Here is a 26,781-nt window from a genome sequence, read left to right on the forward strand (position 1 = left end):
GCCCCGCCTCCCGTGGCCCCGCCCTTCCCACGTACTCTTGCTTTCCAGTTGCAAGGCTTGCAGTGGCCGCCGCGTGCGGAGCAGTTTTCCTCCAGCCTCAATCCCAGCGCCGCTCCTACCCACGCGCACATTTGTCCTTCCTGGACAAGGTTAACGCCTCGTCTCGCACAGCTGTGCCTCCTGAGCCCCTCCCTTGGAGACATTGTTCTCTGTGGACCCCCTTGCTTCTGCTCTGCAGAGCGCCCCCTGTTCCTAAAAGGGCTCTAAACCGTATCCAGTTCTTAAAAGGTCTGAACTGGCATCAGCAGCAGGCTAAACAGGGCAGATAATGCTTAGACCCCAGGATGTCCCGGGCCAAACTGTCACCAGCTGGAGCTCTCAGCCACTTCCGCTCCACCTTACCAAGTGTCTTAAACTAGGATGGGCAAGTCCTTTGGGGTACAGGAAGAAGGACGGATTGGGGACTACCCATGTTCCCTTCACTCAGGATTTGGAACCTAGTGCAGTGACAGATATTATCCATCATCCAGTTGAGGTCCTGTTTCCAGCTGCCTAAGGCATGCTGGGACACTCTCCCACCTCTCTTCAGTGCTGCTGTGCTGTTTCCCTTCATCCAGTGGGATACTCATACCTAGGAGCTAGCCCTACCCCGTCTCTTCTTTCCCACCTCCCTAAATTCGTGTTTTTTCCTTTTTTTCCTTTGCTCACAAACTACTTCTGGACAATCGTGCTGTTTTTCCTTCAGTGTTCACGCTTAGACGTCAACCACTCCTGCAGCTACTAGAATCAAACATTCATCGTCAACAGTCGGGTTCTGCCGGCACTCCCTTCCTCAAGGTACTCTGTGGGGAAGGAGGACCGCAGTGCAACATCCTTGTTTTAAGGGAAGGTGGGACCCTCCCCCCCCTTTACACTGCCACGGAGTGAGAAGGAGGACAGATATTGATGACCAAGGGAGTAGGGGCCGCCTTCTCCCTTTGTTGTTATGAGGAGGTGGTGGTTTGTCCCAGCCTGAATAAAAATATCTTTTTTCCTTCCTCCTCTGCCATCTCTCTGTTAGAGGAATTGGTATTTAACAGGTGCCCCCACTTCTGCATCTGACACAGATAACTGCCTTAACCTTAAGGCATATTTCCCTAGGCCTTTTAATTTTTTAAAATTTATTTTATGTGTATGAGTGTTTTATCTGCATGTGTGCCAATGCACTGTGTGTGCAGTGCCCAAGGAGGTCAGAAGAGGACATCAGATCCTCTAGCAGTTGCAGCTGGTTGTGGGTTGCCATTATGGGTGCTAGGAATTGAATGCAGATCCTCCGAGGGAGCTTTTAACTGCTGAGCCATCTCTCCTGCCCTACAACGTTCTTCCAAGGCCCATGCTAACACAATTCACACAGTTAACAGAAATGTACTTAGAGATATAATTTTGCAGTTAGGTTCCTGCCATTTTCAGTGGCTGTTTTTTTTTTTTTTTTCTTTTTTCTTTTTTCTTTTTTTTTTTTTTTCCGGAGCTGGGGACCGAACCCAGGGCCTTGCGCTTCCTAGGTAAGCGCTCTACCACTGAGCTAAATCCCCAGCCCCTCAGTGGCTGTTTTTAGTAACACAATCCTGTCTCCTGTATTTTTTTCTGTTCCTAAGCTCATCAGTCCCAGATTTCCAGAGATTTGAGTTTTATTTCTAGCTGGTGGTTGTCACAACTTGCTTCCTGCTCCTGTCCCTCCATGCTCCTTTTTCTGGAGAAGTTTCTGCCATTTCCCTTGGTTTCCCTTGGTTGTAAAGACACCACCAGGGAGGACCTTCTTGGCCGTTCTTCCTCCCCATTGCCCTCTCTCATGTGCCGAGAACCTTCCCCACTGCCCTTCATCCTGTTCAGTCTCCAGAGCCAGATCCTAAGGATCTCTCACTCTCCTTTTTTTCTTCTCACTCTTTTCTCTTCAAGCTCCCTCTCTCTCTGATGCCTCCTAGGAACCCAGGGTCCACATGGCTTATGAGTCAGTCCTGTGGGCATGACAGTCTCGTTTCCTTCCTTGCCGTCTATTCTGCTGTTTGAGAATGCCTCCCGATTCTCATCAGATCTGGGGACCCTGCAGGTCTAGTGCCCCAATATCTTACCCTCTCCTTAGAAACATGCCCTTGATGTGAAAGAGCTCTCTGTATGTCTTACCTGATCTCACTGGAAAAGGTCCTATCTCCGAGGGCCCTAGAGGGGGTTAGGAGGGTGTATGCAATGGAAGGTCATGCCTCCACGTGAGATGTGTGTCGACCTCTGGATCTGCTTCTCTCAGCACCGAATGGCTTTTGGGACCGCCCTGTGGCTAGATAAGCCCTTGTATTCTACAGATTCTGAATTTAAGCCAGGAGTAAACCTGAGAGAATTCATGGCTTCGGTGGGCCGGTTTCTGCCCATCAATTCAGGAAGGCTCCACTGTAAACTTAATGGAAGGTCTCTGTGGGAAGGGGATGCTCATGAAATACTTACTAGGAGTAGCTGTGCACAGGGGACAGCCATCATCTCCTTTGACCCTTTCCAACTTTTCTGTGACTTGGCTAGGTCAGTCAGGTCTGTGGATTTCTTAAAGCAACTGTGATTATCCATTTTAGGGCAAGACTAATGTCTTCTGAGGAGTCAGGAGAGAGCCCTCAATCCCAAAAGGTAAGAATGGAACAGTGAGTGAAGGGAGACCACATTTGGGAGCCACACGAATGTCATTTACCAGTCCGCTGGCTTCCAAAATGTCGCCAGCATAGGCCCGCTAGCTTCTGCACCAGGCTTGCAAACTTAGATATGTATAGGACCAAGTGGTAACTTAGATGAGCCTAACTAGTGGGCTTCTGTTCTCTCCTCTCCTCTCCTCCCCACCCCCATATTAAGCCCAGGCCTTGAGTAAGCTAAGCCGTGGTGCTGACTGATAACCTCCAGCCCTACTGCTTTGGTTTTTTTAATGTAATATCTCACTGTGTATCTCTGGCTGGCCCGAAACTCACTCTATAGAGCAAGCTGGCCTCAAACTCACCTGCCTGCCTTCAGAGGGCTGGGATTAAAGGCACACAAAGCTAGGGTTTCATTAGAAGCTCAGGCTGGTAGCTGTGCCTCAGCCTCCTCAGGTTCTGGCTGGGATTTCAGAGTGACATATTTGCTTGGCTTCTTTAAGAATACAACATGGACCAAATGCCGCACCCATGAGGGTATCCGCTTACGATCTGCTCATGGCTCATACTTAATTTTGTCTAGCAGAGTGGCAGTAATGGTGAGGTAGATTACAAGTTACTATCAAGCCAGCATTATCTGTGCAGTGCATGGGAGCAGGTAATGCAGGATAATGCAGATTATGATTAAGTTGACCGAATGTGTCTCTCGTCTTCCCAAGTCTCATTCCGAGATGTCACGAGAGTCATCATTTATTGTAAAGCCACTTTCCTGGGCTTCAGGTGGCTTTGTGAGTCATTTAGGTCTTCAAAACTCTGCAGGCTGGGTGTTGTGGATTTCTGATTTTTGAGTGGAGAAATCTGTGGCTCAGAGAGGTGACGAGAAATGCCCTAGATAAAACAGCTCGTAAGTGGGAGAGCCAGGTGTAATTCTAACCCAGACTCAGGACTCCGCAGCCGTGGGCTCCCTCTCATGCCTGCTGTCTACGCATATAGGTGGGAGACACACCAGAGCGGTGGAAATGATCGGAGCTTGGGGAATGTTAGGGGCGGTAGTGATGGCTCAACTGGATGTTGAAGACTAAGCTCCTTGGAGAAAATGCTGGCCGAGTGAGGTTTAGCTGTGAGGAGGAGTGCTGTGCACAGTATACAGTCCGAGAAGTAGAAACTATGCTCTGTTGGATTGGTGGGGTGCAGCTGGTGTACCTGGGACATGGTGTGTGCCTTGGAAGGAGGAAGCCTGTTAAAGCTAGGTTAGGAAGGGCTCTGGATGCTAAGCTTATGGGCAGGAAGTAAAATGAGTAGCCATGAAGTGTGTCAGAGCGAGGCAAAGTTAGGACCACATTTGCCTCCTAGGAAGATGGACTGATATTAGTGTTGAGAGTTGGAATGGAAAGGAAAGGGAGACCCTGGTCTTGTGGAGGACTCACTGTTATTGAACCTGCCATAGGCCAGAGTTTGGGGTGGGACAGGGTCTGGGAGATGACTATTGGAAGAATGAACAAGAGGAGCATAAGAAGGGACAGGGAGGTGAGGGAAGGGGAAGGCAGTGCTGCCGTACCGGCCTTGGGTGGATGCTCAGCGTCAAGTCTTGTGGCTCTGTGAGGCTGAGTTGAGTCTTCCTTGTTGGACCCAAAGTGTCTGGCTCTCTGTAAACCTGTGTAGATCATGAGGGAGTTTGTGGACACTAACATGAGTCCAAGCATGTTTGCCCCTTTGGTGGGGCTGAAGTCCATTAGAGAGTTCTAAGCTAGATGGGACGGCTTACTCTGCAATCCCAGCATTTGGTAGGTTCAGGCGGGAGGATCTCCAGGCCAGCTTGGGTCTCAATAAACAAAACAAACAAAAAGTTAAAAAAACAAATCAAAAAGTGAGTTCATGCCCTCTAACACTGCTGACCCGAACACAGTATCCGTGAGAGGACAATGGTTACCTCCCCATCACCACGAGAAGGACCTTAGACCTCTCTTCCTCTTCATAAGGTTAAAGTACATAGGGAATAGTAAAGAAGTCTTATCACTTTCAGCAATGAGCAGCATTGTGCACTTAGCCGTGTAACAGATTGCCCCTTGTATAAGACATGCCGACATAACACACCTTTGGCTCGGAGACCTCAGTTCTTTAGTGCCTAGTTCTTGTGGTCATATTTGTCCCAGATGGCCCAACCAGGTGGAGTCCAGGAGGAGACTTCTAAGACCTATCCAGTGACAAGTTCCGTCAGCCAGAGCAGTGAAATCCATCAAAGCACTCAGCAGTTTACCGAGATGCACCTGGCTGACCTACAGAAGGTGTTTGAGAAGGAGGCAGACGAGAACGGAGGTACAGTCACACCGAAGGCTGGTTTCCGGGACCCCTGCCTGGGTATCAGGGAAGTGTGGAGGACTCAGACCTGGTACATGCTTATGCCTGGTGTCTTGTTTAAAACTCGTGTCTGGTTAAGTGGTGCAAGGATATTGAAGGCTATTTGGGGTCTAAAACTTTTTCTTTTAAGATCTTGCTAGCCTAGATAACCAAGCCTTCCGAGCAGCATTTTGGTGTTTCCTCTAAGCATTTTCAGTCTGTGGTTCGTTATCAATTGCTGTGTGACAGTAGCCCCATGACCTCACAGCTTCCAAGAGAGCTGTCTTCCTGGTCAGGACCTCAAAAAGCTGCAGTTCTGTGGTCATCTGGGGCCATGGTATCATCCGGGGCTTGATTGAGGAAGGACTTACTTCTAAGTCTACATACACTGTTCCAGAATTCAGGTCCTTGAAACTGTGGTATGGTCGCCCTTCATTCCTTTCTGGCCATTGCAAGGAGGTTGCCCTCAGCTCTCAGAAACCATCCCCACAGTGGTTGTCCATGTAGGATTTGCCAACATGGCAGCTGACAAGGCTTGAGTCAAAGGTAGAGAAACACAGGAGTGACAATCTTACGGCCATGGGACTGTAGGCAATGGTGGGATGCCCTGTTGTCTAAGAGCAAGTCAAAGGTCTCGTCCTAAGGAAGAGGGGACCACAGGACGATGTGAGCAGCAGGACCTGCCCATCCCGGGGGTCTCCGTAAGTATCTCTAATCTCACTCTTCGGATACTAATTTGGAGTAGAACATATTCTGAGCTGAGGAAGCATTTCACACCTAACTGAGCAAACACTAGCTTAGCCTCCCTTACCCAGAGGTGATCAGAACGCGTCCGTAGCATCTGGTTGGGTGAAACCAGGTAACGTAGTGAACATTTTAAAACAAAGTGTGAGATAGCTCATGAACGCAAGAAACAGGGATGAAATGGGTTTGCATGTACACCACTGAAAAGTGGGAAAGCCCTAAGCAAGGGACTTTGTGTCATTATGGGCCTCTTTAAAATTTATATTTATTATATATGAGTACACTGTCTCTGTCTTCAGACACATCAGAAAAGGGCATCAGATCTCATTACAGATGGTTGTGAGCCACCATGTGGTTGCTGAGAATTGAACTCAGGACCTCTGGAAGAGCAGTCAGTGCTCTCAACCTCTGAGCCATCTCTCCAGCCCTTACAGGACTCTCTTTTCCCTTTCATTTTTATGTCTGAAGGACTTGGCATGGTGCCTCGGCCTGCTGGCCAAGCCTTCCAAATGGGTCTAAGCCTGACGGAGCCCCTCTGGCCTGCTTATGCTATACATGATGTTGTGAGGATGTCTGCTGATACCAGACCTTCTCCCCCCTGGCAGCCTGATTTCTGCCCTTTGGAGGGATGCTCCTGCAAGTCAGGAGTAAGGGCACCTTCAGAGTTGAGTTGCTAGACCAGGTCTATCCATGCTCCTGTTCATTTGACTTTCATAGCCACACCATAGTGTTGAGAGAGAGAGAGAGAGAGAGAGAGACCCAGAGAAAGGAGACAGAAAGTGTGTGTGTACATGGCGGGCTGGAAGTTGACATCAGGATGTCTTCTGATGCTTTGCACCTTATTTGTTTGAGACAGGGTCTCTTCACCAGATCTGAGGCTGGCTGCTTTGGCGAGGCTGGTGGGCAGCAAGCCCCCAAGGTCTGGCAGTCTTTGTCCAACCCAGGACTGGGTTACACACTGCCATAGCTCCTGGCTTTGAATGTAGGCTCCTGGGATTGAACTCATGCCCCCATCCTCACACTTGCAAGGCAAGTGCTTTACCCCTGAGCTGACTTCCCAGCCTAAGGTGTTTTTGTTTTTGTTTTTGTTTTTAAACATCTGGCCATGGTGTTAGTTTGGGAGGAGGGCAATTCCGTCTGCATTGATGGAACGTTGGAAAATCAGAAAACCAGGTTGGCTTTTCTATTTAGACACCTTCAACAGGGCTATTGAGAACGTGGGTGGCATGACACTTCCCAGGCACCTGGGTACTAGTACTGGTGGCAGAGAGTGAGGCCATGTCAGTGCCATCCCATTCGCTGTGCGTCCTCCAAGCCAGGGAGTTCCATTGCTTGGAAGAGACCTCCTTCCCCTCTCCTGAGACTTTGCAAGTGCAGAGGTAGTCCTGCTTTACCTATCTCCCGGAAAGGTCTGCAGTGCTCATAAACTGCCATTGTCACCATCCGGACATGGAAGGGCCGTGGTGCACCACTCACAACATGTAAACCTCTTGGCCCTGGCTTCACATACCTGAGAGGGACATTTCTTCCAGCACATCCACGTGGCTCAGGCTTTTGTTTGAGCCTCAGTCTAGTGTGACCGGGACAATGGCACGGTGGTATGAATCCCACAAGCTCTGGGGACATTGCTATCTGTCACTACCAACCTACTGGCTGTGTGACCATGGGCAGGCGGCCTTGGTTTCCCCAGAGGCCCGTCCTTACGTTGCCAGCAGTCAATAGGGTGCAGAGAACAGAACTGTCGCTTCCTGGTGCCCAGAGAAACACTTGAACCAGTGTTTGTTGAGTGGCAGGAGGGATCTTGTGTATTTCCAGAGGCTATGGTGTAGTGAGAGACATAGGAAAGTCAAACAATGGGCGGGGATGGCAGCCTCTCAGACGCTCCTTAGGAAGAAAAGCATCCTGGTAGAAAGAGTGACTTGAATTGCAGGGAGAGCTGTGCAAAGGCCCTGTGGTGGATGTAGAGAGGTCCTTAGGGCTGGCCAGATACTGCATGGTCTTCCAGCCATGGCAAGTGTTCCAGTATTTGAAGGGGTTTTAGAGGTGATTTTTGAAGACAATAATTATATAAAAAAATTAGACCGGGTTGATTGACACCTTTGCAAACAGATTTCCTTATAGCTATAGAGGCTGGTTCAGGGAGAAAGTATTTTACGCTTGTCTTACCGTCTTCTTTTTTCCCCCATCTCTCCCTCTAGGCAAAGGATATGTTGTTGTTGTTATCATCATTTTTGACAAAGGGTCTCATGTAGCCAAGGCTGGCCTTGAACTTGTTGTCTAGCCCAGGTTGGCCTTGAATTCCAAACTTTCTGCCCCCGACATGTTGGAATTACAGGCCTACACCATCATACCTGACTAAAAGTTTTTGTTTTCATAAATTGCTTTTTACTAGATGCACTTAATGGGCTGTGGAACAGCTCAGCGGTAGAGTACCTGGTGTCTGCCAGCATGTTTGAGGCCCTAGGCTCAGATCCATGGCTCCAAACCGCTCTCCATCTCTCTCCCTGTGCTGCTCATTTGCACCAGAGGCTCCTGCCTCTACTCTATAGAGAGATGTTGCTTTAGTCTATATCCCTTGATCAGAAGAGGGACCTGGTCTTTTGAGCCTTCCCTCCTGCTCTGGGGTAAACAATGGCAGGTGTTCCTGAGGAATGACTGAGTGTGGGCAAATGAGATGGGAAAGATGATGGAGTGATTGCAGAAGCATCAGGAATTAGCCGGGCTTGTGCTAGGGTGGAGCTGGAGTCTTGAGGGAAGAGTAAATAGGGCCAAGCTCACCACTGAAGTCAGGGGTTGTGGGAGGGGCTGCCTCCTAGGGTAACACAGCTCCGGTGTTCTTCCCTCTGCCTTCCTCGAGGGGTCCAACTGACAATCACAAGCAGGTAGCAGTGAATGTCTGGAATGGGTGCCTCCAGGCTGCAGCCTGTGAGGGTAGTGCAACTTGTTCCTAAGCACTGACGCTTCTCTCCTTCGCTCGAAGCCCTGAAAAAGGAAGGCTTCATCAAGGTCATGAAGTGGGTACTGAGTAACATGTCGGAGGAGATGCTCGAGGTGCTGTTCTTGAAGGTGGACTCAGACTGCAATGGCTTTGTCACCTGGGTAAGGAGGGTGCCCTGCTGCCACCCACGGGAAGCTGGGAGAGGTTAGAAAGTCCAGCCTGGTTCTCAGTGGAGCAAGCAGAGGCTTGTAGATGGGGGTGCAGCAAGTATCAGAAAGTCAGGGTGTGCTCTGTTACCAGCTGGGCTGCTTGCCAGGCGGAGGGAAGCTTGGTGTCTCTGAATGATCTCCCTTGAGATTTCCATGAGGTGGGCTCATTGCCTCCACATCGAGACCTTCTCCTCAAGCATTCCCACTCACAGCCAGCTCTCCTGCACCGTTCTTGTCACTCGGGGACAGGCAAGCTCATGACTGTTGTATCTGGAACTGCCAGGTCTTCATATCAGAGTAATGATGTTAACCTTAAAGGACTCACATTAAGCAGAGCACATGGCCTTAAGCCTATAGAGATGTGCAGAGCCTTGTTAGAGAGACTGATGTAAGATAACAGTGAGGCAACATGCCCAGCACTTTGTGTCTTCCCCTGTTGAAGACTCACAGGATCCAGAATGGGTAATGGCTGGGAAACTGAGGCACAGAGCTATTGGGAATGTTGTTTTAGTGTTGCAGAGTTGGCTACGAGCTGAACCCGTGTTCAGACCCAGGGAGTGTGCCTCAAATGTCTGTGGGATTACTGCCAATGAATACCTCCTCATGGTTTGGGTATACTTTTCCCAGCAATCTTTATCCATCTACACAAAGATTCTTGCCACTTTTTGTTTAACTGAGTGCCTTATGAATGCTAGGCAAGCATTCTACCACTGATTTGCATCATAGGCAAGCATTCTACTGAGTTACATCATAGTTAAGCATTCTACTGAGTTACATCATAGACAAGCATTCTACCACTGAGTTACATCATAGACAAGCGTTCTACCAGTGAGTTACATCATAGGCAAGCATTCTACTGAGTTACATCATAGTTAAGCATTCTACCACTGAGTTACATCATAGGCAAGCATTCTACCACTGAGTTACATCATAGGCAAGCATTCTACCACTGAGTTACATCATGGGCAAGCATTCTACCACTGAGTTACATCATGGGCAAGCATTCTACCACTGAGTTACATCATAGGCAAGCATTCTACCACTGAGTTACATCATGGACAAGTGTTCTACCACTGAATATCATCACCTTCCCTCCCTCTGTGCCTCCTTTCCTCCCTCCCTTCCTTTCTCATTGTGATGAGCTGTTTTCCATGTTGGTCTCTTGGGCTCAGGTGATCCTTTTGTCTTAGCCTTTTGAATAGCTGGGACTAAGATGTGTCACCATCCCTAGTTCCTGTTTCTTGTCACGGCTTCATATATTTGGACCTTGGCCATGTTTTAGTGAGGCTGGTCCCTGGAGCCCAGAGTTGCAGATATTTGTAGGGTAGATGTACCCACATAGCTGTGGACCCTTAACTTGGTCATGGGCTTGGACAAATCAGACATGGTGCCTCAGTCGGATTATTCTCTCTGTGAAGCAGAGGTGACCAGGAGCTTCCCATGGGTGCCCAGGTGGTGCGGTTGTGGCCAAGGGGTGCTTAGTGTTACACACCGTGTTGTCACATTTGAGATTTAAGCACAGCCTTCAGAGCCACTTAGAGGGGGCTGTAGAGGGACAAGGGAAGACAGTGTACGCTGGGCTTGGGACCCTAAAGGCAAATGTTAAGACTACCGCCAACACCTTCCCTTCACTTTGTGTTTCTGAGACAGCAGAAGTATGTGGATTATATGATGCGTGAGTTCCAGGGCAAGGAGGAGATGAGGAAGAGCCAATACCGCCTGCGCTTCCACCTTCCCATGACCGTCATCCCCCTGTAAGAACCTCTTCCCCGAAGCTGGGGTGTGATGGAAAAGTGCTGGCACTAAGCCTGCAGGGTGCCCCCTCCTTAGTGCTTGAGCCATCCTGCTGGCCCAGTCAAAGTCCCGGATGGCCTCTTGTCCCTTCAGCTTACCCTTCACAATCTGTAGTGGCCATGATGACAGAGGTAGGTGGCTTGCCCCTTATCAGAGATGAGGGGGCCAAGGCTCAGAGAGGCCAGCCTGATGGCTTGCCCAGGCTAACAGGCAGAAAGAGGCGGGGCTGTTCTCCCTGCTGTTCCCCACCTCTTCAGCACTCTGCCCCGTGTCTCTTGCTTCTCTCTTTGGCCAGTGCTGAGTGAATCTGGCAGTTTCATCCTCAGAGGCACAGATAGCTCACATATGCTGGGATTCTCCTGGGAGGATGCTACCCGTGGAGTCCCTGACCTTGTCGACCCTCAGCATGAGGTGGTGGTTGGAATTTAGTGGCCCTATCTATCTTGGCTCTGCCTGAGTTGCTACTCACACCACTTGTGGCCCCTTCACCCATGATGTCCACTGGAACTTGGACCTTGGAGGGCTTCTGTAGTTGATGACCTGCAAAAGAAGATCGGATATTTAATATATTATCTAATATGAGTTTTACAGCTTTGGGAACCTTCACAGGGAAGTGAAAGTTCTAGAAACTGGGAACCCCAAGTGCTTGTGTGCTAGGTTTGAGGAAGAGTGGAAAGTTATGGGAACATTGCTTATTTACTCTTTGGGATGACTTGTAGCCCAGACTGGTCTCCAACTCCACATGTAGGTTAAACTTTTGATCCTCCTCCTACCTCTGATTTTTGAGAGCTTGGATTATATGTATGTATCCAAGCCTGGCACTAGCCAAGCACTCCTCCAACTGTGCCTCAGGGAAATCAGGGCAACGGAGGGAGGGGTTAGGTGCAATAACTGAAGGACACCTAGCCAGTCCATCCATCCCCTTTTCTCCTCTGTATCCTTGGCTTTTCAGAAGTAAAGTTGTAGTTGAAAGTCACGGTGCACACCTGTAATCCCAGCATCTAGGTGACAGAAGCAAGAGGACCCAAAAAAGTTCAGGGTCCCCGCCACTACACGATGAGTTGGAAGCCAGCCTGGTATACATGGCGCCGTGCTTCAGAAAAGAAACAGAAAAAGACCGCCCCCACCTGGGATCTTACAGCCAAAACCAACTGCTTCTCAAACACCTTCAGCCGAAAATAGTCGAGTCCAGAGGACCATGCTTTGGAACGGCATGTCTCAAATTTCATCAACCCCTTCCTTTCCACGCTATGGCTGCTTCCCGTTGCCATTCCTCCTCCCTCTAATACCCCAAGAACAAGGGATATTTGTTCGCTTGCAGTGGTTCTTAACCTTCCTAACTCGGCAGCCCTTTAATACACAGCTCTTCATGTTAAGGCGACTCCAACCATAAAATTAGTTTTGTTGCTACTTCAGAAGTGTAAGTTTGTTACTGTCCTTCGGCGTAATGTAAATATCTGATGTGAGACCCCTAAGTGGGGTCTAGAACCACTGGCTGGGAGCTCGCCCCTCTGCAGGCAGGCCTGTTGATCCGGGCTGCCTGTTGGACTCTTTCTTCTTTAATTGGAACCACCTTGGGTTGGAGCCCCAGCAGCCTGGGGTGTGTGGCTGGGGTGCTGGCTCCTGTGGGGCACAGTTTGGTGAGCCACGTTTATGGTCTTGTCATAGGAGGAGGCTGTAGGTGGCTGTCCTCAGAGAGCCATGCCCAGTGCACGCTGTGGTAGAGCAAGACTAGAGGTCGTCTTTGCCTCGGGCAGGTAGGCTAGAGCTTTAGTGGAGAAGGAGGTTTAGTGGAGCTCATGGAAGAGTAGCTTGTAAAAGATCATGGTTGGGAGTTAATTGAGGAGTAGCCAATTAAACGTGAATAATGAGAGTTTTTATAACTGTAATTTTGACATGAATGGTTGGCTTGATGTAACTTCTTCACTGGTCTTTCTGTTTCTTCAGATCTCAAGGGTGTTTAAAATCTGGGACAAAAGATAAAAAAAAAAAGATCTCAGGACGCTTCTTCCTTATCTGCTCTGGTTATTCCTATGGCTTGCAAACCCAGAGGGCTCTCTGATCTGATGGGGGAAAGTAGCCAGAGTAGCCAAGCAATGTTTAATTAGTTTTACGAGAGGGAGTCTCTTAAAATTGAGCTCTGCATTACTGGATCCGGGCTGAGCACACACCCAGCACATTCCCCTCTTTGATCTCTTCACTGTCCGGCAAGGGAGAGGGGTAGTCACCCCACAGATGAGGGAACAGACTTCCCTAAAATGTAGTTCCCAGGGCTGTGTTAGCTTTAGGGCTCACTTCTCTAATCCTCACAATCTTTGGTCCTGATAGAAGGGGCAGAGTTGAAGCAATGGAGAGAGAGAGAGAGAGAGAGAGAGAGAGAGAGAGAGAGAGAGAGAGAGAGAGAGAGCGAGAGAGCGCTAAGAATATCAGTCACATACAGAACAGAAAAAGAAGCCAATGGCAGGAGACAGGACCTATAGCTAGAAACACGTGGCCCTGCCCTTTCCTCAGTGGACCTGCAATGAGGAATGAACTGGAGTTGCATTTCACAGTGACGTAGTTTCCCCCTAAGCCTCAGCTTAGGGCGTTTTCAAGCCTTGGAAAATGCCCTGGGGGAGGACTGAAAGCACTGGGTTTTAGTTCTAGCTACGCTGGGCCTTCGTGAGATGCAATTCCCTGTAAGTGATATAACCTGCCCTGTCCTGCCCTGATCCAAGACGGGCAGATGAAAATGGAGGAGTGGGAGCCTTAATAGCCAGAGCTTGCTTTGCCAACGCTGGGGCAGAAAAGCCACCAGTGGTGCCATTGAGGCTTGCTGTGAAGGCTGCAGGGTAAAAGCCTTCAAGGCCTGCCCAGGAACTGTGCTGTGCTCAGTGTCCTGGCCATGAAGAGCTGGGAGCGCAAGGCCTAACGCCTCCTTACCCCTTGGCTTACTCTTGCCTTGATCTACTCTCCCGCTTTACCCCAGAGCAGGAGAGCGATGTCTGGGAAGCGTCATGTCTCAGGTTACTGTCACAAGCTGTACCCTCCTGGCCGTCTGTGGGCTGTTTCTCCTGTGCAAGAAACTCTGTTCTCCATCTCTGCTCTCCCACCACCAAGTGAGGGACCTGGCTGGTTGTTTCTCAGGACCAGCTTTGGACTCCATCTCACCCCATATCATAGTTTGTTTGTTTGTTTGTTTGTTTCTGATGGAACCCAGGACCTCACATATACTAGGCAAACTCGACCACGGAGTCACAGCCTGGTCTCCATTTGGGGTTTAATTTCTTGTGGCCTTTGTTAATTCAGTTGAAGTCCACCTGGAGAAGGGACAGAGTTGTATGTCCTCTGGAGCCACCTATAGTTTCTTTGTGTGTGTGTGCATACGTGTGTGTGTGTGTGTTTGTGTGTGTACATGTGTGTGTGTGTAAGTGTATGTATGTATGTGTACACATACACATATGTGTAGCTTCCCCCACTGGCCTCTGACCCACTACCTCTTCCTTAGCTCTCAGTTCATGCGGACACTTCCTTTTGAACCATACCTGCATGTTTCTTGCCATCGGCAGGCACCATGGGAGCGAGGTTGTGAAAGTGGCGTTTTTAACCCAAGGGTTCAAAAAGATAGGCTGTTTCCTGACTGTCACCAAAGATGGGATCCTGCAGTTCTGGTCTGAGACCTTCTCAATGATGGATTCTTTCCGGGTGAGTAGGACACTCCTGGGGTTGGTGGAGTGCCTCTGCTGTGGCATCCTGAGTGGACTTGTCCTGAGCAGCCAGACCCTGAAGTTGGAGTCAAGATTGTGACTTAACCACTGGGGGTGTGTGTGTGTCACACTTGTCATCTGCCAAGCAGAGTCAAGCCTGGCTGTCCATTAGGCACTGCCCAAACAGTTCATCCAAGGAATGTGTCTCTGGGGGTCCCCATGTCAGTGAGTGTTATCCTCCTGCCTCAGTGCCAGGGCTCAGCCTTCCCCTTGTGCCCTGTCATACTCACACTGTTCCTAAGTCCTGCTGATTGAAACCTTTGTCTGGACCAGACAGGAAATCATGGTATTTGGGCTCTGGGGTCCATTCCCAGGGTTAGAATCCCAGCTGTATCACCCACCAGCTGTGGGATGCTGGCCAAGATGTCTCTAATTCCTCATCTGCCCAAGGAGTCTTGGAGTAGTAGCCCCCTGTCGGGGCTTTGGGGGCACTTAATGGTCTGGGACATGGGTCATGCTTGAGCAGGTCGAGGCATTCAGTTAGTTCAGAGGAACACAGGCCAGCGAACAGCATCGTGGGCTTTCTGCTTACCAGCTCATGGCCTAGTGTAGTAAGGAACGACACATCCAGGCAACTCTGCTATGTACCAGGCTAGCAGAGGACCCTGCAGTGAATAGGGAAAGCCCTGCCTTCCCGGGCTCCCAGCAATGCCTATGTGGAGCACTGTTAGTATTGTGAAGGCTTTCACACCGCCAGACAGTGCTTTTCATTGGCAGCAGGGCCTGTCCTTGTGGGAGGAGAGACCTGGATGGGGCTAAGGTTTGTGGAGATTTCATTACTTTCTCTCTATCTCTGTCTCTGTCTCTCGGTCTCTGTCTCTCTGTCATTCTGTCTTTGTCTCTATCTCTGTTTCTGTCTCTGTCTCTCCCTGTCTCTACTTTTGTCTCTCTCTGTCTCTCTGTCTCTGTCTGTCTGTCTGTCTGTCTCTGTGTGTGTGTGTGTGTGTGTGTGTGTGTGTGTGTGTATAGTGTGTGGTTTCTGTCATACTCTGTCTTCCTTTTCTCCGAGTGTGTATGGAAGGAGGTGTTACTAGCGCAGTCTCTTGGCAGTGGCTGCTATATGGTTACCTCTGAGCCCCTAAGGAGGCTGAAGAGACAGAGGAAGCCTTCCTGGGAAGTCTTGAGCGGTGTGGAGATTCTCCCCAGAGGAGCTGGTTTGGAGTTAGGTATTGGCAAGGATGGGGCTCCCCTGTTCATTGGTGAATAGGCCACAGGGAATGCTCACTGTCATGCAAATGGGAGGCTTTGGAGGTGGGCCTGGCCTTAAGACCCTGCGGTCAGGAAATAGGCCCATTTTACAGATGAGGGGACAGCCTGGAGTTTAGCCATGGCCCTGTTTTTAGTAGTGAGATAAGGTTCCATGCCAGGACTGTGCTCGCTCCAGGGTTCTGTGTGGCAGGAAAGATCCCTGCTCTCTTTTACAGTCTGCTAGCAACCTTCCACGGCCTGAGCCTCCTCTGTTCTTCCGCCAGCTTACTCAGACCAAGCAGTTTGGCCACCAGCAGATGTGGGTTGTCGACGTGGCATATCTGCACAACATGAACCTCATCGCTGTTGCCTCGACTGAGCTGAAGATAGGTGAGTGAACCCCCGGGGCTCTCCAGGCCTCTTCAGGCAAGTGGTGCAGACCTGTTGGCTGAGCAACCCGGAGCCGAATGGGAGTCCTCTGGGAAAGTTGTTGGCTAGAGAGGCCTTAAAAGAGAGGCACTGAGTGTCGGCCGCTTGTGCTGGTGACTGCTTTTGTAGGCAGGTATGCTCGGCGAATGCTGAATGTCTACAAGCATTGAACAGTTGAGATTTTAAACCACAGCCCAGGCAAGTCTCTCTAGTTTGATTCTACCCCTTGCTTCTGGCTGCCTCCAGCCCAGGCCGCCTTGAGCTGTTACTGGAATAACACTGAAACTTAGCACATTTCCTCTGAAGGTCCCTATAGCGCTAATCGGACTTTTGAAATGTCTCCCTGCAGAAAACCTTTACACCCCTCAGCCCCAACAAAGCACAGGATAGAGGAGAATCCTTAGCGTGGCCCAAGAGGGCAAGGAAGGTTTGGCCCCTGCTGTTTATTGTTTCCCGTGGAGCAGACCCTTCCTCCTGTTGTGCTGCGGTCACCATATCCTCTTGCCTCCTCTGATGGGTACTGTGGGCTCATGGGTATGCTCTGCCTTACTTCCCACACATCCAGAGCTTCTATGTTTCCTCTGATTCATCACAAGTGTTATTTCCTCCAGAGAGCTTTCCATGACCACCTAGTCCATGTCAGGCACACAAGATAAGGCCCTCTCCCTGCCCCTTCAGAGTGTGATTTTTGTCAGCGTGAGTGTTTGATGTCCGCCTTCGCCTCTGTACTGGAGCTCGGCCAGTGGGGACTGCCTCTGCTTCACTCACTCCATATCTCCGTGCCTGGTGCCACCTAGAGGCCTAGTGGCAGTGGGTAGGTGGATAGGAGAATACAGGGTCCAATTGATCACATGTTCCAGGCCATCGTGGAGAGAGAGAGCCCACGGCACAGAGCTAAATAGGCAGATGGAGAGTGGTGGAAACAGCCAGTGCTCAGGTTTCAACCCTGGTCCTGCCACTCAGAAGGGCTGGGACTTTGAGCAGCTATTTGAGGGCCTTAGTCGATCCAGAGGGAAAACAGGGCCCAGTGCTCTCTGTAGGTCGAGTGTGGGTTAGTGACTGGATATGTGGAATTGCATATCATACAGCAGATCCTTTATTCAAGAGGACAGACTGTGACACATCCAGAAACAGCCAGCTATAGGCAAAGGCTTGAACAGTTAGGAGCCTGCTACTACCTGTGATCCCTGATGGCTTCTCCCTTGACCCTTAACCCTGAGGGCCTGGCCCCATCACTTCATGCCAGCAAGTTCTGCGGACTGAACAGATGTGGTCCGAACAGGGCAAGTGGTCAAGGCCAGAGGCAGGGATGGAAGGGTACCAGTGTGGGCCTTGGCATATGTGGCTCAGCCCAGCTAACCCTGCTGTGTCCCATAACCCTTCTGGGTGGCTGGCCCCATAGGATACAGACACTAGAGTGCCTGTCATTCAAATGTGGGAGGCTTCTCCTCAGCCTCCTTAGGACTGACTGAATTGAGGCCGGGGCTGCCAGGAACCAGACTTCTAAGGCAGGGGGGCTTTACCAGGAGCAATTGTGTGTCAGGGCCCCATGGAAGGCTTTTGGGCAGGATGAAAATAATGCTTTCAGAAGATCAAAGTCTGGCAGGCTGGTACCAGTCAGTGAGGGATGGGGTGAGCCTGCACAAAGCTTACCTGGTCTCCGAACTGCTCAGGGGAGGGGGGTTCCTACTCTATCCCTGATAAGTGTTGAGTGATGTGGAGGAGATGTATCGGTTTCTGTCTGCTCCGAAACCCTTAAAGACGCGCATGCGCACAGGCGCGCATGCACGGAGAGACTAGTGGAAGCCATAGGGACCACAAGTTGCCTGCTACCCACATATGCAGGGCTTGGCCCTCGTTCCTTTATTTGTGTATCACAGCTGTGGGCACTCAGCAGAGTAGAGCCCCAGGGGCTGTGTTAGATGCTGAGGGTTCCACAGGTACCACACAAACATGCTCGCTGCCCTCACACAGCTCTCAGTCCAGGCCAGGCAGCTATCTTATTCAAATAAAAGAGAAATAGACTTGAGGCAAAGAGAAAGGTGGTGAGGGAGACTGGCAGGCAATCAGCCAGGTGGGAGACTGTCAGCGAGCCTAGCTGAAGAGGGAGAGGCCATTCTAAGAAGGGGTCACGGAGGTGGTCTGGAAGGGTTCTCGGGGTATTCAAGGAGGGCAGAGCAGGACCCTGAGGTGGAAGACGTTGATGCATCTACAGTGGTAAAAAGCTTAGAGCCTGGTGGCTGGACAGAGGCTTGCAGACCAAGCACAGGCTGTGGAGGTCTGGCCCTGTAGGACTTTACAGGCTGAGGTTTGCACTAGGGTTTCGTTCTGGCTGCAGTGGGGATCAGAGGGTAGTTTGCAGCTGGGTCTGGCTCGGTTAACAGCTGTACTTGGATCTGTTGCCTTTAGTTGCTGTGTGGGGTGGGGTGGGGTAGGCTACAGAGCCAGAGAGATGGCAGGGAGTACCAGGAGGTTGCTTGCCATCTCCAGATACCTCCCAAGCCTGGAACATGGCTCTTGGCTCTGTATGTCCCTCTCTTCTCTCTTTCCCAGAGTTCTTTGATATCAGTGGCTACAAATGCATCCGGGCCTTCACCTTTATTGATCTAGATAGCTGTGCCATGGCCATGCACTATTGGTAAGTCTCACAGGAGATGGCTACAGGGTCTTGCAGCTACCACACTAGCCACATCACTAGGAAGAGGGCTGGGACCCAGAGAGGCACTAAGAGAGCTGGTTCTGCTCATCGCCATATTGCCCCTCGCTGATTCTCTCCTTGGGTCTTGCAGTCACTCTAAGAGTAGTCATCCTTTCTCACTCTGCTCCCTCCTTTCTTATCCTGTTAGCCACCAAGTGTTAGCAGAGGCTCGCTTTGCTGCATAGAGGTCTCTGAGAAGTAAAAATGATTGAAACAGAACCTGAATTTTGGTTCAGTGATGATTAGGGTATGTTTGGTCACTGGGGCTGAGACCGGGACCGAAGCTAGAAGTCTATTAGAACTGCCCTTGTCCCTAAGGTAAAAGGGCCTTGGTAGAAGGCTCCACAGTGAAGAGTTAATAACCTAAAAACTTCAAGCAGCTGGAAAAACTCCATGCAGGAAGATCTGATACACTGATAGTATCGGTCGTATCAGTGGGCAATTAGGAGCATGGAGGTTAGTGGCAAGGGGTCAATGTGTCATTAGGACCTCCCAGGAGAACTCCCGGCAGGGATGTCAGTGTAATGAGGACCTTCCTTATGAGCCCAGAAAAACAGAGAATAGGTCTGCAGACAAAAATCTTCCTACCCAAAAGCTCCCTTTTCTTCCCCAAGTACCCAGTGCCCTAGTGCAGTCTCTGCTCTCTCAGGGAGGCTGCTGATGAAAGGACAACCTTCATCTACAGAGATCAGTCTCCTCTCTCCTTTAACAGCATGTTCTATTCTTATCTCTCCCCAGGACTGACTATCACAAGGCTGTGTTCTGCTTTGGGGACACCAAGGGCAATGTCGTCATCTTCATCTCGGACAACGTGGTTGGTGGGCTGTTCAACCCACAAATCCTCCCCCGGACCTCCAAATGGGGTAGCTAAAAGACGTGGGCAGAGGTCCAGGGAGTGGGTAGATGTGAGTACTAAGTTGGCTATGGTCTGTGAGGTGTTCTTGCCTCCCTGCCCCTGCTCTGAATCTCTAGAGAGGAGATTCCTTGGAGTTCAGAGGGCACCATGCCTACTGCGGTTAGAGGACAGTGCAGTGGAGGCAGGAGAAGGCCAGAGGGTCTAAGTGGGGGACAGTCTTGGGAGGTGGGAACTTTTATAGTTGAGGACTGAAGGCTGTGGGTCCTTCTCATCTCTGGGGAAATGAAGTGCTAGACTGGGACCCTGGGACATGTCTCCTCTCCTCTGAGCCCTATCTGATGGATGTGAGAGGGATTCTGCTCTACCTGGGTTTGAGCTATCTTTGAGTGGGTCAGAGTAGGCTGGGTGGGTGTAGACCATGGTGGGTGTGGTGGAGCCCATTGGACCTCCCAGCTCGGCTCGCCAGCATTGTGAATAAGCAGTTGTCGGCTGAGCTTTTGAAACATCATCTCCTGTCATCTCCACCCACGAGGACTGGTGACTTGTTACTGCCCATTAAGAGGTTGAGTGAGCTGAAGCTATTCTCACACACCCCGAGGCTGGGGAGTGGCGACTGAGATCTGTGTGTTCAGAGTCTCCAGTTGTCATCACTTGCTGGGATGTTTCCTACGTTGACTAAGGAAGTGGTTCAGAGCTTCTTTGCTAATGGGTGCAAGGTCAACAGAGGCCACGGGCCTGGGGCTGCCTTGTAGACTCACTGAGGCTGTATCACAGCTAGAATGGAACCTTTGGTGTGGCTCTAGGACTCTAGCCACCCCAGGAGCACAGGACCCTGGGGCCCTGCCTGCAGGGAAACTGACCTCCCTTCCATTCTAGACACCAGAGCAGCCCTTGCTGGGACTGTAAGCTAATGAGGTCTCCAAGGGTCCCCAGACCTTGGCAGGGACACTGTTAAGCTTGTTTCTTGACGTTCAGTGTTAAGGAAGGGACGATGCAAAAACTCGTGCCCTGGTTCTGTGTATCCGTGTGCGTGCGTACCCTGTGTATTGAATCTGGAGCTTTCCATATGTCAGATAAGCTTTATAGCCCTGAACAACACTTCCAGCTAGCACTTTGTCCTTGTCCCATCAGCCCCCCGGTGGCTGCCATGTCCCCGTCATGTTTGTGCCACCCTGGGAACTAGCTTAGAGGTTGTGGTGGTCTCTTCGACGAGTGGTGAATGAACAAGACACAGGATTAAGTTAGAGTGTTGGATGTGAGCCCTTCCGGGCCACCTACTAGTTGACGGCTGGGAACAGATATGTAGACATGGTGAGATGAGAGAGGGGATGGACAAAGTTAAGAAGTGTGGACCTAGCTCTGTGTGACCTGAAGCCAGTTGCGTAACCTTTCTGTGCATCCGTCTCCTTATTCAGCTGTGTGCAGGGACGACTACACCTAAGTTTGGGTTCTGCTCTTGGGCGTACATAGTCAGTGTTGGGTACGTAAGGTGGCTCCCGGGACCTCAGAGCTTAGTGGGAGAGATGGGCTGTGATTTCCATGTTAGCAGCCACAAGCAGCATCCCACCTGGCTCAGGACTTCTTTTGTGTGTATTCATGTTCATGTATGTGTGCATGTGTGTTTTCTGGATGCTTGTGAGTGTGTGTGTGTGTGTGTGTGTGTGTGTGTGTGTGTAGACCAGAGGTCAACCACAGGTATCATTCCTCAGGGACTGTCCATCTTGTGTTTTTGAGACAGGGTCTCTTAGAAGGAGCCCAGGTTCACCAGGTTCCAGGAACCCTCCTGTCTCCACCCCTCCAGCTCTGGGAAGAAGTGTGCTTTTCACAGGCTCTGGGGATTAAGGTGGATCCTCCTTCTTATGTAGCGAGCACTTTACAGACCGAGTTACCTCCCTAGCTTGGAGACTTTCTTTCTTTCTTTCTTTTTTCTTTTTGCAAGCTTCCTCTTACCCTTGTATAGATGCCGTCGTACCCTACACCCATCCCTTCCAGTGTTTTTCCTTCCCCATCCCTGGGAGTTACTTTCAGACGTAAAGTCAAACTGACCAGTATTTCTGACCTACTTCCTTGAACAGCTGCTGACCAAACAGATGTCCCTTGGACTCATCCATCTCAACCAGTTTGCTCTCCCCGGGGGTTAATCAACTGCTGACTGGGTGGTTTCACAAGGGCAGAGCAGCCGGTGGGTGGAATGTGTGGCATGTATGAGTTGTTCATGATACATGTGTGCACCCTGTACTTCTTGGGACTTTTGCTTTCTGGCCAAGGAGGCTATGCATTCCAAGACACAATGGCGAGCCCGCAGGGGATCATGGTCAGAGTGAACACAGCCTCTGTTCATTCTCTGGAACTCACCACTGGGGAGCTAGTTTGTTCAGATGGCAGCACCTGAGAGTGCATGGACCCAGGTCACTGTTGCACTGTGGGCTCGCAAGGAAATGCTGGGGTAGGAGGGGAACAGGGGGAGGCACTGGAGAGCTCATGAAGTTACTCAGGGCTCCCTGGAGGGGCTGGTTGGCCAGTGTCCTTGGTATGGAAGATGCCCGTCAGTGATGCTGTCATCTAAGCTGGCAGAAGAGAGGTTGCTAATGAGTACTTGGGTCATTTCCCTATCAGATCACTGGATCCCTGTCTCCTTGAGGAGGCTCTTGAACAAGAAGTCCCCTCTGTATAGAAGTTTCCGAATGAAGGTAAGTTGTGTCTTCTTCCCTTAGCCTGTAACTATCCACATACACGCTCAAGAAATAAATGCCCCAAACGAACCTGTCCTCAAGGCCTAGTCAAGAACAGAGTGCAGGAAGTGATTGCATCCCGTCCACACATCTCTAGGACAAGGGTGTATGTGTCCCAGGGCTGGCCTTGAATCTCACTGCCTTGTGGGCTTCCCCCAGGCAGAGAATGTAACCTTTATCTGGACAACTGTTGGCTTGCTATTTAGCTTCCCCACTCTCTTCTCTCAGTGCTGGCTAATTCAGCAAGCAGAGGAAATCTGCCTTAGAACACAGTTATGTCGCCCCAGAGGCTTCCTGTCATACTTGAAACCATCTCAAGTCTTTAACTTGAGCATCAAACACAAGCTGATCAAGCCCCTGGCTTGCTCCGTTGTTTGGTCCCCTCCCATCTCCCTGGAGTCCGGAGTCTCATGTATTCAAGGCTGTCCTTGAACTTGTTATGTATCCAAGGATGACTGAGTTTCTGATCTTCTTGACCCCATCTTCCAAGTGCTGGTATCACAGGCTTGTGCCGGGGATTGAAGCTGGCTGGGGCTTTGTGCCTGCCAGGCAAGCGCTCTACCGCCTGAGCCACGCCCCCATCTCCTTCTCTTCTTTCTTCTCTTTTGTTGCTGAGGCAGGCTCCCTTGCTTTCCCCAGAAGGCCCCAAGCCCCTTCTTACCACAGGGCCTTGGCACACGCTGCTTCTTTGAGTCTTCTGCTTGGCTCACCTCTCATCCCCTTCTCCCAGGTCCTAACACCCTGCTGCCGCCTCTGCTGTTAGCCCTGTCCCCAGAAGAGGTTATTAGCCCCAGCTTTGAAGTATCTAAGTGTGCCCTTGTCCTGACCTCTTCACCACAGTCCCTCCAGGACAGGGGCTTGGTGGCTTGTGCTCTCTGTTCTGTCTCCAGCTCCTGCACCCAGGGCCCAGTGCCTCCTGTTACGTTTGAGGAGCGAATGAAGGGATTGGGGCTCTCAGGGCAGATCTGAGTGGCACACAGGGAATGGGCACGGAATCTCACAGGAAGTGGCACCCACACTATTCCCCTCCCCCACTCACCTTTGTTTTCCTTTTTTTGGAGACTGGGCTTCATGTTTCCAGGCTGTCTGTGAACACCTGATCCTTCTACCTCAGTCTCTCAAGTGCCGGGGTGGCTGTGTGCTCCCCCATGCTCGCCTCCTTCCCCCTTTTCATCCATGGTCGTTTCATTTGGAAGACCTCTGCCCTTGGAGTTACTAAGCATCCCAGGCCAAATTCATTGCCTGGGCTTAGGTACCATTATTGTGACAGGCATTAGAGGAAATAGTGACATTAGACCCAACCCAGTGGTTTACATGTATAAGGTGCCACTGAATACTTGATAATCTCACTTGTCTGTCCCATCCCTGTTGTTCACTGTCTGGAGGGAAGTCTCTGGACCAGAAGGCTAAGTACAGGTGCTAGCCAGGGCCAGAGTGTGGATGTGTCATTTTGCTCTCTGTTGCTGAGATAAAACACTGAGCAACATCAATTCAGGGATGGAAGGGTTTCTTCGGCTTACACGATTCCATCGCCGTCCATCACTGAGGGAAGTCAGGGTAGGAACTCAAGCAGGAGCTGAGGCAGGAACCATGACGAGGTGCTACTTACCGGTTTTCTCTTCACGTTTTGTTCAGCTTGGACCACTATCCAGGCCTGGCACCACCCACAGTGAGCTGGACCCTCTTACATCAATCATAAATCAGGAAAATGACCCCACAGGCCAGTCTGACAGAAGCAATTCTTCTATTGAGGTTCCCCTCTTCCTAGGGTTTGTGTCAAGTTGACAAAATCTTTTTTTTTTTTTTTTGGTTCTTTTTTCGGAGCTGGGGACCGAACCCAGGGCCTTGCGCTTCCTAGGCAAGCGCTCTACCACTGAGCTAAATCCCCAGCCCCAAGTTGACAAAATCTTGACTGTACTGAGGGCAGTGGGAGCCGGGGCTAGCCCACCTTCTCTGCCCTCCGAGTGCCATCTCTGTTGCTAGAGTCCGGGCAGAGTGTGTATCCTACCCCTCCTGACAAGTACAGAGTGTGGGAATGGACCCAGAAATGCAGGCTCCTGTTGTGGAGGTAGCGAGTAGAAGGCAGACTGGGACGTAGGCACCCTTGATTTCAACTTCACTCTTTCTTCCTGCTTGGAAGAATGATATCATCATGACCCAGTCTCTGCAGCTTCTAAGTATAAGAGGCTCTTTAAAAAAACCACAGGAGTCCAGATGATGGTAGGCTTAGTGTTTTTAAGCAGTTTCCGAGACAAGGATGGGCCAGACACCTTGACCATGAAATCTGGCTTTGGCCACATCACTTTGCCAAGCTGCGGTCACTAAGGCAAGGGCCATAGACTTTGTGATCTCCAGTCCTATCTGGCACTGGCCCTGGCTATGTTCCAGGGGCAGGATATGGAACTTGACTTCTCTCCAGGAGGTCTCCTGCTACAGCCATTTTCTCTCCCAGGGTCTCCACCCCAACTGGTGTCAGCAGATCAAGTACATCCCGCAGTTGAATGTAGTGGTCTCGTGTTCAGCCGTTGAGAAGTCCTCTCTGGTGCTGATAATACTGCCGCCCAAAGATCCCGAGAGACCCAAGTAAGGAGCACGCGGTGGAGGGAGATAGATCACAGGCAAGCCCCAGACAAATCTCCTTCCCTCTGCCACACGCCAGCCCTGCTGAGAGAAGACGTGCCTCTGGGTTAGTGTCTCATCCGTAGGACACTGTCCTGAGGCTCATGCTAGGCTCCAGGAAGCAGCCTGTGTCCCTGGGCTGACAGTAGATGTGGGGCCTAACTCTGCTTTCTCTTTAATCACGATTCTGTAATTTCTACCAGTGGCAGAAGGGTAACAGGTAATTCTCTCTCCACGTCCCCCCAGTGTGTGTGTCTTGAGGGTGGGGAATGCGTGCCTTAGTTCACATGTGGAGGTCAGAGGACAACCTTGGGTGTTAGTCCTCACCTCCACTGTTTGAGAAAAGGCCTCTTTGTTGTTGTCCACTATGTCCTTGAGACTGGCTAGTCTGTGAACCCCTAAAGGTTCTCCTCTTTTGGCATCACAGCTTGCTGCAGAAAGACTGGATTACAGAGGTGCACTACAGTGCCCCAACTTTCCATGGCTTCCAGAAACTCAAACTCAGTTCCTCAGGCTTGTGTGGCAAAGACTCTACCCACTGAGCCACCTGCCCAGTTCTAGTAGGTCTGTTTTATCCATCCATCCATTTAATAAAAAACAAACAACAAAAACAAAATCAACTCCAGCATCTGCTAAGTAGGCAGATAAAAGGCACGACTCTCTCTCTCTCTACCCCCCCCCCCCCCCCGAATTGAGACAGGGTCTCATGTAACCCGAGCTGGTCTTGAACTTCTGATCTCCTGCTTCTACAATGCAAGGGCTAAGGTTACAGGCCTGTGCCACTGGCTAGGCTCGACATTTCTGACTGAAGCAGGGAGAGCGAGTGGCTTCACTCTGGGCCCTCGGTTTTCTCACCCCTGAAAGGGTGAAGCCAGTGCTCATTTACCTCAGGGATTCCTGGAGTTAATGTTCTGTGTGGCATATGTTGAACCACATAGCAAAAACAAGCAGCAAAACCACCAACCTCAGAATAAGTTAATTAGACTAACAAAAGGCCCTCTTCTCTTTCCACAGCAAGCCATGATGCAGAAAACCCCACAAGCCTGCACATTTATTCTTTGAGACAGTTCCAAACCTATAATTTCATTCCAGATTTCTTTTCTTTTGAGACAGGGTTTCTCTGAGTAGCCCTTGGTGGCCTCGAACTGAGATCTGCCTGCCTCTGCCTCCAGAGTGATGGGGTTAAAGGCATGCACCACCACTGCCTAGCTAGAATTTTCCATTTAATTGTATTTAATGGTGCATTCCTGCCCAGGCCCTCTGCTTCTCTCTGCCTGCTGTGTTCTTGTTTCTCTCTCTCTCTCTCTCTCTCTCTCTCTCTCTCTCTCTCTCTCTCTCTCTCTCTCTCTCTCTGTTTCTTGTTTGATTTTTGAGACAGAGACTTGCTGTGTAGCTCAGGCTGGCTTTGAATTTGGGGTCCTTCTGCTTCCATCACCCAAGTACTGGGATTATAGGCACGAGCCACCATATCTGGCTTTCTTAGTCTGTTTCTCCCTTGTTGCCAGGGGACCAACCCAAGGCCTTGTGCTTCCTGGGCAAGTACTCCCTCACTGAGCGAAAGCCCAAACTTCCTCTTGTCCCCACCCCAACCCCTTCTTTCTTTTTAAAAAATGTTTTATTTTTGAGACAGGGTTTCACTGCATAACCCTGGCTGGCTTAACTCATTATGTAGACCAGGCTAACCTCTAATTTACGGAGATCTCCCACCTCCTGAGTGCAAGGATTACAGGCATGTGTCACCAATCCCTGCATCTTTTTTCTTCTTTCCAAAACAAAACAAAACAAAACAAAACAAAACCCCCACGGCTTCTCTGTGTAGCCCTGGCTGTCCTGGAACTCACTCTGT

The 26,781-nt window shown here is 50.4% G+C and overlaps 1 protein-coding gene and 1 long non-coding RNA gene across 8 annotated transcripts in view; one reads left to right on the forward strand and one right to left on the reverse strand.

The window, feature by feature from the left end:
* Nucleotides 1-60: 60 nt before the first annotated feature.
* Nucleotides 61-26,781, forward strand: part of Efcab8 (EF-hand calcium binding domain 8) — a 66,520-nt gene continuing 39,799 nt past the window's right edge. For 3 of the 7 annotated variants that reach the window (XM_063285091.1, XM_063285093.1, XM_063285092.1), the window contains exons 1-12: nucleotides 61-288; nucleotides 746-837; nucleotides 2,598-2,649; nucleotides 4,799-4,961; nucleotides 8,707-8,825; nucleotides 10,524-10,627; nucleotides 14,216-14,351; nucleotides 15,886-15,991; nucleotides 18,584-18,668; nucleotides 19,467-19,591; nucleotides 22,201-22,274; nucleotides 24,769-24,899. In XM_063285091.1, coding sequence (XP_063141161.1) covers nucleotides 2,608-2,649; nucleotides 4,799-4,961; nucleotides 8,707-8,825; nucleotides 10,524-10,627; nucleotides 14,216-14,351; nucleotides 15,886-15,991; nucleotides 18,584-18,668; nucleotides 19,467-19,591; nucleotides 22,201-22,274; nucleotides 24,769-24,899 — 1,085 coding nt within the window. In that variant the 5' untranslated portion in view covers nucleotides 61-288; nucleotides 746-837; nucleotides 2,598-2,607. Of the gene's footprint in view, nucleotides 289-745; nucleotides 838-2,597; nucleotides 2,650-4,798; nucleotides 4,962-8,706; nucleotides 8,826-8,869; nucleotides 10,046-10,523; nucleotides 10,628-14,154; nucleotides 14,352-15,885; nucleotides 15,992-18,583; nucleotides 18,669-19,466; nucleotides 19,592-22,200; nucleotides 22,275-24,768; nucleotides 24,900-26,781 lie in introns of those variants that run through there. The other 4 variants (XM_008762400.4, XM_063285087.1, XM_063285089.1 and 1 more) reach the window with 4 other exon arrangements.
* LOC134486189 (uncharacterized) lies at nucleotides 12,522-14,454 on the reverse strand. The gene is made up of 2 exons (XR_010065001.1): nucleotides 14,192-14,454; nucleotides 12,522-12,634 (listed from the first exon to the last, which is right to left on the reverse strand). It is a non-coding gene; the product is annotated as an uncharacterized LOC134486189 (long non-coding RNA).

The sequence above is a fragment of the Rattus norvegicus genome, chromosome 3, assembly GCF_036323735.1.
Source record: "Rattus norvegicus strain BN/NHsdMcwi chromosome 3, GRCr8, whole genome shotgun sequence".
Lineage (NCBI taxonomy): Eukaryota > Metazoa > Chordata > Mammalia > Rodentia > Muridae > Rattus > Rattus norvegicus.